Source organism: Boleophthalmus pectinirostris, unplaced genomic scaffold, assembly GCF_026225935.1.
Source record: "Boleophthalmus pectinirostris isolate CB_2022bp ecotype Guang Dong unplaced genomic scaffold, ASM2622593v1 HiC_scaffold_20, whole genome shotgun sequence".
NCBI classification, from domain to species: Eukaryota; Metazoa; Chordata; class Actinopteri; order Gobiiformes; family Gobiidae; genus Boleophthalmus; species Boleophthalmus pectinirostris.
In genome coordinates this window covers 9,732,112-9,745,283 of record NW_026571153.1, presented here as the reverse complement: position 1 = coordinate 9,745,283, position 13,172 = coordinate 9,732,112, and the positions used below count along the sequence as shown (strand labels likewise).

The 13,172-nt window shown below is 38.0% G+C and overlaps 1 protein-coding gene across 2 annotated transcripts in view; it reads left to right on the top strand.

Annotated features, from left to right (window-relative positions):
• The first annotated feature begins 1,413 nt into the window (after positions 1 to 1,413).
• Positions 1,414 to 13,172, top strand: part of rap1gds1 (RAP1, GTP-GDP dissociation stimulator 1) — a 37,617-nt gene continuing 25,858 nt past the window's right edge. For both annotated transcript variants that reach the window (XM_020936394.2, XM_020936393.2), the window contains exons 1-4: positions 1,414 to 1,781; positions 6,447 to 6,554; positions 8,516 to 8,638; positions 11,775 to 11,900. In XM_020936394.2, coding sequence (XP_020792053.2) covers positions 1,778 to 1,781; positions 6,447 to 6,554; positions 8,516 to 8,638; positions 11,775 to 11,900 — 361 coding nt within the window. In that variant the 5' untranslated portion in view covers positions 1,414 to 1,777. The remainder of the gene's footprint in view (positions 1,782 to 6,446; positions 6,555 to 8,515; positions 8,639 to 11,774; positions 11,901 to 13,172) is intronic.

Below are 13,172 nucleotides of genomic sequence, written 5' to 3'. Positions count from 1 at the left end.
TACAGCAGCCCATGATATTAATACTGTATCATCATCATCATAATACTGCTTACTTAACAGCCAGCCAAGGCCTACGTGTTTCATACAGACCATGATCAATATACAAAAACGCATTCGCTTTCAGAAGTTTGCATTATTGTGACACTTTCTCTGTCAGCAGAAACCTTACTGTAGTCTATTTATCCTGCAGGCATCTATCAAAATTAAGCAAGCAATTTTCACATGAACATGGATTAAGTGCCATGGCCTAAGCACACACTGATTATATTTACTGATAATTTTCATAAACTAAATCAAAGTGACAAGGAGGATTTTACTCAAGTCTCTCTGGTCTAACATTTTATTCACAAATGTATTTTTTTAAAGATTGTTTAAGATGTTGTGTTTTTATGCATTTATTTTATTTTCACATGAACTGTATACTTTTTTAAGGTGCCATTTTTCTTTGTACGGGTCTCTGCATTCATACCACACTCCCTACAACTGTACAACAACTCACCCTTATGTAACAGATAACCCTATGTCCTGTCAATAATCACATCATTGTTGCGCTGTCTTCCTGTGACCCCTTTTTTTTTTTTTTTTTTACTTGTACACATACATTTACACAATTACGCCTTATTTGACACCTGTCTCTTTTTTGCTACTTATTTAGAATTTATTATTACCATTTATGTATTTTTTTCTCTTGTGTGAGCTACTGTGCCCAAATAATTTACCTTGTAGATCAACTGGATCAATAAAGTTTGTTTGTGTAAGTTTAAGTCTAAAAGCACAATATAAAAATGTGATCCTATTTTATTGTAAATAAGGTGCTGTTTTGCATCTGAATATCTGAATAAAATAATAGACTACAAGAAGAAATAACTGTTCTAAGCGCTTTTAAGTCTTAGTTCGCATTTTAAGAGGAAAAAGTAGCATATTAACAGTTTTTTTTAGCCTCCACAAAATATCACAATAAATATCGTACCGTGAGATGTATATTGTGAAAACTGTGCGATTTGGATATTGTTACATCCTTAATCACGAGCCTCCTCACCATATCGCAATAAATATCGTACCGTGAGGTTCATACCGTGACAATATCATATCGTGAGACTTGGATATCGTTACACCCCTACAATTAACCCATGAATTTTATTGTAATAATAAAATGTGACCCCACTTTATGGTAAATAAGGTGCCGTTTTGTATCTGAATAATAATAATAATAATAATAATAATAATAATAATAATAATAATAATAATAATAATAATAATAATAATAATAATAATGAATAAAAACAAACAAAAAAGTCTCTCCGGTTTTTCTTGCTACTTGATCTATGAAACACTGCCCCCTGTCGGTTTGATCACAGTAGTGCATTTCTGAGTACAGCGCGTGTTTTATTTTGAAGCTCGTGACCGGAAACAGTTGAGGCGCTGCGTGCGTGTGTGCGTAAGAGTGCGTGTGTGTGCGTGTGTGTGCGGGTCATTACGGAGCCCGTCCTCTCGGTCCTCTCTCTCCGGCGGAGCGCAGGCAGCAGGTCCAGCCCCGGTGTCGGTGAGTGGACATGAGCGGAAGCCTGTAGACACCAGCAGCATCTTCAGCGCGGGACGAACCGGCCCCCGGGGCGAGCTAGTGCTAATCTCCACCCTCCCCAACTTCACCGGTTTGACGCTGCGGTTTTAGGGAAGGAGCCGTGCGGGGAAGCGGGCTACCTCCGGTCACTGGGCTTTCTGCTGCACTGGGGAGCGCTACACGTCGGCTGGTTTTCCGAAGCCACATCCTGCCGAGATGGGTGAGTGGTCACGGAGCACACTACCAGCTAACTGTTGGCTAGTTCCTGCTTTTACTGCATGGATCTATAAATGCTTAATAGGAACATCACAACACATGGCTTATTTTCCAAAGTAAAGGTGGGGCCATTCATTCTGCAAAACAGTTTTATTTGAGGTACTCGTAAGAGCTTGTGCCTGCTGGTAGAGTCGTGTACGCGCGTTCGTGCACTCGGGTGGGGTAGCCCGTGTCTCTCTCCATCCCCCTGTCCGATGGTCCACAGCGGACTCGGAGCATTTGTGGCTGGCGCTGCTCGTTCTGCTCGTATTGGGTGGCACTTTCCCCCGAGGACGACATGATGAGCGCGCAGTCCTGACATGGCAGAGCCGCTGTGATGGTCCGTGGCACTCCTCCATCTCCACAGCTGTTATGCAATAGGAGCCATCAGCCCACTCTGACTGTGGCGGCTCCTGCTGCTGCCGCTGCTGCTGCTGCTGCTGCTGGGGATGCTCGCAGATCCACGGCGTAGGTTTGGTTCTGCTGGAGGCTCAACCCTGTTATTATTTATGCAGCTGTGATATGCCTTCTGCAGCACTGCCCACTATAAATGGAAATCAAGGAGAGACCCCTTAAAACACTGGGATACTTCTCGCTATAATACTACTACTACCCTATTCAATTACGTTTCTATTTGTTTTTGTTGAGCCTAAAATCACAGCAGCAATAACCACACAGGGCAATAACCACACAAAATAGAAAGTTAGAAAATCCAACAATGAAGCTGTCATTGATCACTAAAGACAAGCAGATATCCATATCATCTGCCTCAAATGAATAACACTGACTATTATTACGCAAGCCACTAATAACAGTCAGTGTTTTTCATTAAATAGTAGATTTTGAAGCCAATAATTACAATATCAGGCTATGTTTAGTACTTGTAAACAGATATAACATGTAATACATATAGATATTATTGAATACACTGAATATCATAGTTTATAATTGGCCAGACTGAATACAAAGTGATCAAAAAAGCGCTGTTCTACATTCTGCACAGCGTCACCACATGTTTATAAAAAGGCTACGACACCATCTGCAACAATATACACATACTAATCCAAAATTAGTTGTTTAGAATAAAAAAATTCACCCAAAAATGTGTATTTTGGGCAGCTATTAAAGTAGCTGGCTTATACTCCAATCCACCAAAACCCTAAATACAGGTACGTCAACAGATTAGATGAGTATTATGCAAATGCTCCACCAAAACATTTCAAATTCCCCACCACCCTGTGTCGACACCTCAGCCGTCATACTCGCAAACTAGAAACCATTAACGCAACAAGTATTCAGTTGAGTACGTGTCAGTGTTCTCAGCTGTATTAAATGGAAGTGTTGTGCGTGTGGGACTCTTTTCTTCTCCTCAGGCAGCCAGCTCCAGCCTAATCACATTTCAGCGTGATTCAGAAGACAGCAGCGTACGGTGAATAAGCATCTCTAATAAAACGTGTGCCGGAATTAAGCGTCCTGGTTTATATGGCTCAGCAGCGACGGTGTGCTGTGACTCGCGGTGCGCTCTGAGATTAATGCAGAGCTGGCTGTAAATAGGACAGAAAAATGTAGCTGCAATGTTCTAAGGTCATGGAGGAACCGAGAAGAAGGATTGTAATAAGTGAATCATACGAGGGTGATGTGCGTTCAACCGGCATGCTTAATATTTGTGCTATTTTCTATCCTTTTGGTTTTTCTTTATTGCTTAACTATGGTAAATAATCCTCCAAATATTCAGTTTTAGGGCCCATTAAATTTGAAATAATCTTCAATCTCTTTAAAAAAAAACTTTAAACAGTAAGAGTTGGGAATGGAGAGAGGATAGAAACATCAATGTGGTGACAAGACAAGCGCAGAAAAAATAATTATCCATCAATCAATTAACTAGGGATGTAACAATAACTGAAATATCGTGATATCGTATCGTCAAAGTTCTTACAATAATATCGTGGGCCATCACAATATATCGAATTACAAGTTTCTTTGCTTAAATTAAGAGTTATGGTGCAGCAATAGCTAAAAAAAAAAAAACAGAGGGAACTACATAGACCATGATCCTTTGCTCCATTTTAGTGTAGACTACATGAAGAAACTAGAAAAGCACTCAGAGAGCGCAGACCTCCGCCAAGGACTACCCCAATTTTTTATATAAATTGCGATAAAATCAGTCTTCTGGATCAGATCCGGATCAGCCTTTGGAATATGAAAGAGGATCCCATTGTCCATCCCTGAGTCAAATTTCATGGGGTTTGGTCAATAATTAACCGAGATATTGAGAAACAAAATTTTTGGCCCCATTTACCACAATGTTAACTAAAAATTCAAAGTGATCCAGAATCCAGGATTTCTTCCGGATCACCCCCAAAATGAAATCAGTTCTTCCTTTTCACATTTCCAACAAATCCTGAAAATTTAATCAAAATCGGTCCATAACTTTTTGAGTTATGTTGCTAACAGACAAAACAAACAAACAAACGAACAGACAAACGCCGGCAAAAACATAACCTCCTTGGCGGAGGTAATAACAGTTCTAAGCACTTTTAAGTCTTAGTTCTTTGGATTAAGTCTTGTCAGAGGAAAAAGTAGTATATTAGCCTCCACAAAATATCGCAATAAATATCATATCGTGAGCTGTATATCATGAAAATATCGTACTGTGAGATTTGGATATTGTAACATCCCTAATCGTGAGCCTCCCCACCATACCGCAATAAATATCGTCCTGTGAGATTCATACCGTCACGATATCGTATCGTGAGACTTTGATATCGTTACACCCCTACAATTAACCCATGAATTTTATTGTAATATAGTTTTGCATGTTGTTTTTTTATATAACAGGTTTTAAAGTGACATGGGGTGAAGAGTGGGGAGAGACAATCAGGAAATTAGGACCAGACAGTTGATATTTCGGTCAATCAATGTAGCATTTTCCCCTTAAACTTTTTTTTGGTGTTGTCAGATTTTATTTTCAGGTTACTTGCTTGAATTGAACTATATAACACTATGATTTTTCAGTTTAAAAAAAAAAACTTAACTCAAGGCTAATTCTGACGCCACATGTTGAGAAATTTATGGCTCAACGTTAGGTAAACAATACACTTTGAAAATACATTTTAGAGACTTGGAGACCGGATTTATTTGAGATGGATGCTGTTATAAAGAGGAGTTCTGCTTTATTGAACATGTGGTGGTAATTTGAAGTGCTTAAATAGAGGAAGCAGCTAATGGAAAAAAAACTACCTCTCTAAGTCCATTAAAATTCCCAACTCTGGAACCAATAAGGACTATAATGAAATTCTCCTTATTGAACTATATGGCTTGAAACAGTACGCGAAAATGCACGGCTACATAAATAAAACAAGAATTATAGTCTTAAACGTTTAATATGCAAACTGCGTCTCTCACATATGAAGGCCTCTCTTAAAATTCAGACTCCATGCGTTTGTCCGACTCCTCCTTGTCCTTGTTTCATGTCTGGGTCGAGTCGACTTCCTCCTCTTCCTCTGTTGTCTTGAGTTTAGTCTGCAAGTCCAAAGATGATAAGGTCCGGACCTGGCAACAGAGTTTATGTAAAGAAACTGGCTTATAAACGTTTATTTTGCGATGGTAAAATGCAACAAAAACGGTTTGCGTCGTTTTCCAATTTTTGGAGAATGCGTGCAAAATATGAAAGATTGTCCAGAGATTGTCTAAAATATGGAAAAATGTTGCAAAGACAAATTCTACTTTGAAAGTCGCACAGAAGTAGCTTTGTCATGATACTAAAATTTCAAACTACTGATTTACTGATTTTAATACCACACTAATAATGAAAACCACTCTTTTGTCTTTACATAAATAAATCAGAATGTCATTTTTTGCGATGGTAAAATATGACAAAAAATGGTTTGCAACATTTTCTAATTTATGGAGAATGCATGCTCTTTCATGTTTCGCAAAGACAAATATAACAACAGAGTTTATTTAAACAAACTGGCTTATAAACCTTTATTTTATGATGGTATAATACGACAAAAATAAAGTTTGCAACATTTTTCCATATTTTGGACAATATTTCAGACTTTATTTAAAGAAACTGGCTTATAAACGTTTATTTTGCAATGGTATGATATGACAAAAAAACTGTTTGCGACATTTTTCCATATTTTAGACAATCTTTGGACAATCTTTCGTATTTTGCAAAGACAAATTCAACTTCGAATGGCACACAGAAGTAGCTTTGTCATGATACTAAAATTTCAAAGTACTGATTTACTGTTTTTAATACCACACTAATAATGAAAACCACTCTTTTGTCTTTAAATAAATAAATCAGAATTTCATTTTTAATACAAATTCTCAAAATAATAGTAGTAAACCCAGATTATTATAAAATCTAGTTAAAGTTAAATTTGTTTTGTGATTTTATTCAATATCAAACCTGTTCAAATGACCATCTTGTTGTTGATACATATTGATCGCTCTCTCTTGGTATTGATTTCTTTCTGGCCAACCCTGCATTGAACGAATGAATGAAGTACCGGTAATTATCAAAAAGAAAAGTGGATTTCACAGAGACAAACAAAGCTTCAAGCGCTTTACAAGACTCTGCCATTTTGATGAACGTTTTCTTTTGCTTGTTTCTCTGCAGACAATCTGAGCGAGGCCCTGGAGAAGCTGAAGCTGGCTTCTTCAGACAGCTCTACAGACAGCGTGGAGAGCTGTGTGGACTGTCTGCTCAAAGCGCTGGCCAATAACAGTGAGTCATCTACACAAACAACCAATAGCAATTCAGACTCGAGCCGCGCTGCAGAATAAGCAGAATAAACAATGCCAGTCACTGAGGCTATTCTATATAAACTGCTAAGATAAATCAGGTACAATGGATTTAGGGGAGAGCTGGCCCATCCATTTGTTTAAAAGGGAATAGGTCTTGTGGGTAATGGGGTTACCTCAGTTGAACTCAGATCAGTGTATTCTATGGTGTAGTAATAAAATACAGTACGTCATAATATCAGATTTCAGTTTTATGAGAAGAAACATCAGGATTTTATGATTATTCACAATTATTGACACTATGACCAAACAATCTGTAAATCAACTTTCAATTTTAACTTTCCACTTTATTGTCCCAGAGAGAAACTGTTGTGCAGCAGTGTCAGACACACAATAGACATAAAATACAAATCAGTAACAAGACCAGCTTAGTTAAACAATGCAGACATATATTCTCTTAAAAAATAGGAAAAAAGAGAACAAGACATTTCACTACAACTGATCCAAGCTTTATGTAAATCTTACATCTACAAAACTATCATTATCAAACAATCTATAAACCTCACATCTATACATTTATTATTATTTATTTATACGCATGAAAGTGAGAAACACAATTTTGATTCTTATATGAAGAATTGACAATAAACTATTTTGAACTATGAACTTATAAGCTATAATTATTCAACTTTATGAAATTAAACTTTATGAATGATTCAGTTAAGTTAATGTGACCACACAAAAATGTAAACATATTTCAGTATTACTTACGTATTTCAGTATTTAGTGTATGCTGATGCTGGTAACAATGGCCTATTATAAATAAAAGTGGATATTTGAAGAACTGATTTTAAATAAATATGTTTAAATGCCAAATAACACAAGAAAAACACTATTTACAAATGATTACTGTGTTGCTGCTTTTACCAGAATGATAAAATGGTTCTAATTTTGTAAGTTTTGACAGCAAAACATGCTACATAGGTCTCCAAGAACAGCTGATAGTTCACCGGTCAGTTAAATGCAATCAATCAATGAACCTGCCCAGGGACTACAGGTGGAAATTAGCACTGATGCTACAACCTGGTACAATGCATCTCTCCTGTTAAGGTTAATGTATTAATGTATGTAAATTGTGCGCTGTCCCTGTCTCAAATTAATAAATAAAGAAAGAAAGTTTTGGTGGCGGAGGGTGAATTGTAGCCAGGCTGGTGCCACCTAGTGCCTCCACTCAATTTAATTTCTCTCCAGCGACTAGGTCAGGAATCGGAATACACTAGACGGTTTGCAAGAAACCCAGAAGTGCGAGTCCGGGCACCAGCCAATCAGCGAAGACCCATACATTTCAGTGTTGGCAATGATTCCCGACATCGAGAATTAAAAGCCAGAACAAAGAGAATGTTTTCAAGGGGAAAGACATTATTGTCCTTCTTGCTACGGGATTTGGGAAAAGCTTAATATACCAGTTATCTTCGTTAGCGGTGCATTACATACGTCACAACCAAATAGCAGCAACTGATTAAACTAAAAGTGAAACCGGCTGATGAATCAGGCTTGGTGGATTGGTGCATACTGGGCTGTAGTTGCAGTACGGAGGAAGTCCTTTGGGCAAAAAAAAACTGTCATTTTTGCTGCATTACTGTACAAAATGACATAAAAATTAAGTTCTTCCTAGAGTCATGCCATGTTAAACCTAATTCAACTCGTGTATCTGATTGCCAGCGCTGTCCCGCCAGTGCACATACAGTCTATAGGGTCTCTCATGTGTGACTGATTAAAGCCACATAGCCAGACAGCTGAGTAATGCAGGCCACACTATTCCTGCTGACAGTGCTTTTCACCTCTACTGTAAATACACATAGAGCTGTGGATGGCATCTATGATATGCTGTGTGGTTTTCATTCAATCCTCCTGTGTACAAATGCGTCACGTTTGTGTTTGTAGACACCGAAGCCAGTATGAAGATCCAGGAAATGGGAGTGCTGCCCCTGCTCCCCTCCCTGCTCACCCCCCAGTCTTCCTGCACCCCCAAAGTAGCCAACATCATCGCAGAGGTGGCCAAAAATGGTAAGATTCTTCTCCCAAGGTCAAGATAAAGAAACAGTCTCCTGTGACTACACAAAAGGATCTTTGTGGTATTCAAAGAGTTGCTATAAATAATAATAACTCCGGAGAATGTGTGGGTTGAATTAATTAAACTGTATTTTTCAGGCATATAAACATAAATATACAAGTGTTCTAACAAGCCCAAACTTTAAATTGCAAGACAAAAACAGAAATTAACTTGACTAAACTGACGTAGTTAAAGACTGTAGACCAGGGGTGGGCAAACTACGGCCAGTGTTTTAAAAGTCATTTCAATAAATAGTTAATATACTGTGAGACTTGAAAGACAGATATTTTGTTGTAATGCTTTGTAATGATTTTCAATGATGAGATATTCCAGTAACATGGGGTCTGTTTTCTACATATCCCATGTTATTTTTTTCTCTTATGAGGTGGATTACCAAAAAACTCCATCCATCTGCTCCTGGTCCGGCCCTTCCATCAAATTTTAGAACTCTTTGAGGCCCTTGAGTCAAAAAGTTTGCCCACCCCTGCTGTAGACCTTACTGTATTGAAGAAAAACAGAACTAGTTAATTTTAAATAGTTTACTTTTAGAGACCAGAGCAAAGTTTTGCCATCACAGTACTAGCATGCTGACAGTAGACTAGCATTCTTTCCTGGTTCGTAGCCAATAAATAACTATGAAAAAGCTTTATGATTACATGCAGAAGACCACACATTAGGGGTGTAATGATATCAAAGTCTCAAGATACGATATCATCACTGTATGAACCTCATGGTAATATATTTATTGTGATATCGTGGAAAAGTTCACTATATGGTGGGGAGTCTCACGATTAGGGATGTAACAGTATCCAAATCTCACTCTATGATATTTTCACGATATAAATTTCACGATACAATATTTTTGCAATATTTCATGGAGGCTAACAAACCTGAATATGCTAATTTTTCCTCTTCAAATGCCTTGACAAGATTAATCCAAAGAACTAAGACTTAAAAGTGCTTAGAACTGCTATTTCTTCTTGTTGTCTACACTAAAATGGAGCAAAGGATCATGGTCTATGTAGTTCTCTCTGTTTTTTTAGCTATTGCTGCACCATAAGTCTTAATTTAAGCAAAGAGACTTGTAATTCAATATATTGTGATGGTCCACAATATTATTGTGAGAACTTTAACGATACGATATCATGATATTTCTGCTATTGTTACATCCCTACCACACACAGAGCATCTTTTTTTGATCCAAAGAGCTTTTATATTTTACAATATATCAAAAATGAGACAAAAGATGGACAAAAAATGGGTACAGACCCTTTTTTAATGTGACAAAACATCTCAGCTTCACAATGTTAAAGATCTAAACATATACATTTACTTTCCCAGTACTAGGTTAAAATAAAACATGTCAAATGTGCATAGAAAGAGTGGACCCCGTTCTTAATCGTTTGTTCTTTGCTGCATTATCTAACTACATCACCTTAACAGTGAAAGTGTCCAAACCAAAGTCAGCCTTGGTGTCCTTTTAACTAAAGCGCTGTCTATCTGAGCTTATCAAATCTTGTATAAGCACTTTGTGTGAGAGCTGGCGTTCTCTCGCGTCTCTCCGCCAGAGCCCAGGAGAAGCTTTTAAAGTCGAAAAAGCACAAGTGGCATGAAAAGGTTAGGATAATGAATAGGTTTACAGGCGCGCTCAAGACTGCCGCTAATGATCACTACACAGCGGTCGACCGAGCTTGGCAATGGCCCGCTGGCATTTATCTGTCACGGCCTCCGGAAACTGTCTGATGCCCTCCCCGTGTGGCACAGCAGACTGGCCCGAGTGCGTCGAGCTGAAACAGGAGAAGGATGGATGTGGTCAAAGAGGGATCTGCATTAAGAGTGCATTAAAGGAGAGAATTTCTGCACAGTTTTTTACCAGAACTAGATGTTGTTGAGCAAATTCTCTCTCAAAACAAGCCATTACATCTTTAAAAAGTTATTTATTTAAGACAACAAACTTGAACCAACATTAATTAAGGTAAACACGAGTCAAAATCTTTTCTTGTTCCGAGCTGTAGGACTGGAGACAGGCTGGCACCGCCTAGTGCCTCCGCTCAATTTCATTTTTTTCCAGCCACTATGTCAGGAATCGGAATACACTAGACGGTTCGCAAAAATCCCGAAAGTGCGAGTTTGGGCACCAGCCAATCAGTGAAGAGTCATACATTCTGTGTTGGCAACGATTCCCGAGATCAAGGATTTAAAGCCGGAACAAAGAGAATGTTTGGTGAATTTTATCAAGGGGAAAGATGTTATTGCCCTTCTTCCTACAGGATTTGGGAAAAGCTTAATATACGAGTTATCCCCGTTAGCGGCGCATTACATCCATCACGACCAAATAACAGGTTAAATAAAAAAAGCTACCCGCCTCCTGTCGAGTGAATGAATTCTAACGCTGCAAGCTCAGACGGTTTCTACAATGTGAAACCGGCTGATGAATCAGACTAGTAGGACTGATCTCTACCAAAAAAACTTTAAAATTAAAATTAAAACTTCCAAAGTCGTGAAATGTCCCAGAAATGAATCCTGACTGCAGCTCACCCAAAAAATACCATGACAACAGATGGTGGTCAGGTCAACCAAAGGACCCTTGGCACCTGGACGTGTTGTGGTTTAACGCCAAGTGAGACCAGGGGATGATGGCAAAATGTTGCACTGAATTATTTATAATCATATTTATAACCAAGAATTATAAATATATGTCTGTGATTGCATAGCTCACAGGTTAATATTATGTAAAGTTATAATTTTTTTGTGGTTAAAGGTTATTTCTGAGTGCTTTAAACCACCACAGACACTTTATACTTAGTACTGCAGTTAGCTTTTTCAATACATTTCAAGTATTTATTTTTATTGGTTACAAATAACAAACTACACAAGTCTTGTTAAAGAGGCATTGTGTAACTTTTTCTGGTTGAGGGTATGCCATCTGCTCGTCTGATGTTATATAACGTTCCAGAGTATGCCATAAGGCTTATCCATTCTTATACCCTCTACCGGAAGAGTTTTGTTGTGTATTTTACTAAAGCATTACTAAAGCTTTACTAAAGGCATTGTGTGAAAAATAAACGATTGCTGTGTTCTTGTTCTTAGAGTTCATGCGGACCCCTTGTGTCGAAGCGGGCCTCATCCCTCCCCTCATTCAGCTGCTGACCTCTACAGACCAGGAGGTTCTACTGCAGACCGGCCGCGCTCTCGGCAACATCTGCTACGACAGCCGTGAGTAGGAATCCGCCTTGTGCTACTCACTTTGAAAGCCATTTGTTTATTCTCTCCACACCACAAGTATGTTGGGGGTTGGCGGTGTTGACAAAAATTTACATTCTTAATTAGGGATGGTATAAATTTGTTTCGTACAAATGCTGATATCTGATATTTGTGTCTCATTGGTTTGACCGATAGTTACAGGTATTAAGATTTTAGAATCCATAGCAAGGCCAGCAAATCTATGTTATCACAATTTTTTTTTAACTTTGACAATTATAACAAATTTAAAAACAAAAACAAAAACTTGTGACATATTTTTTGCCTAAAAAATCTTGGTGCCGAAACTGAATCAGTAAAATATTCAAAGTTGGACCACAAGTCTTAGTTTTAGTTACAAGACCAAATGTGTTTCTGAAAGATAAAATAATCACACAATATTTTAATTTCCTTTACAGACCAATAAGGATTTCGTGAAACCTTCCCTTCGATTCTAATACTGAAATATTTGATCTATTATCCAGCCTGATTCTCATTTTATTTTTCAAATATTTTCCAGTCCATCAGAAATGTGCTGAAGTTGACCTGAAAATGTTTTGGTAAGGTATAAGTTCAGTGAATCAACTGTAAAATTAAACACAAATCTCCAGAGAAAATCACCTTATAATCTTGTTTGTAATACTTTGTTTTATTATTAACAATACTTTTTATATTCTAATTATACAAATGTCTATATCTCTCTTAAGGAATCGAAGAGACTATGCAAAGAATAATGTTGAAGCTACAATTTAGTGCATTCCTGAAATCCAAAAATACAGATGTGTGTGCGTATTATTTGTGTTACGTAATATGTAAATGTATGCTCAGTCCAATTCCAATATTTCATTTTTCTGGGTTATTGTTGGGGAGCATTTGAGTTGAGATGTGGGGATTTGACGTTCAGCTTTAGCGGCTTTAGTCCCAGCTGTCAGGGGTAGCACATAGTTTTGCGTGGTCTTGTCGAGGAGGAGGATATCTAAGGGGTCCAGAGGGAGGTGACATTTGTCGGAGTGGAGGGAGGTCTGGGCAAAGCTGCTGCTGCTTTTTGATAGAGCCACCGGGAGAGAAGAGACGCACAGCTGCTACCACCTTAGAGCCATATGTACTTTCACTGTGGTCTACAGTGGAGAGGAAAGTGTCGTTACATGTGTCAAGACTGTAAAGGATTTGTGCAAGCAGGTTTTTTGTAACTACGTATATAATTTTTGTGTTACTATTATTAGACTTAGACAAACTTGATTGATCCAC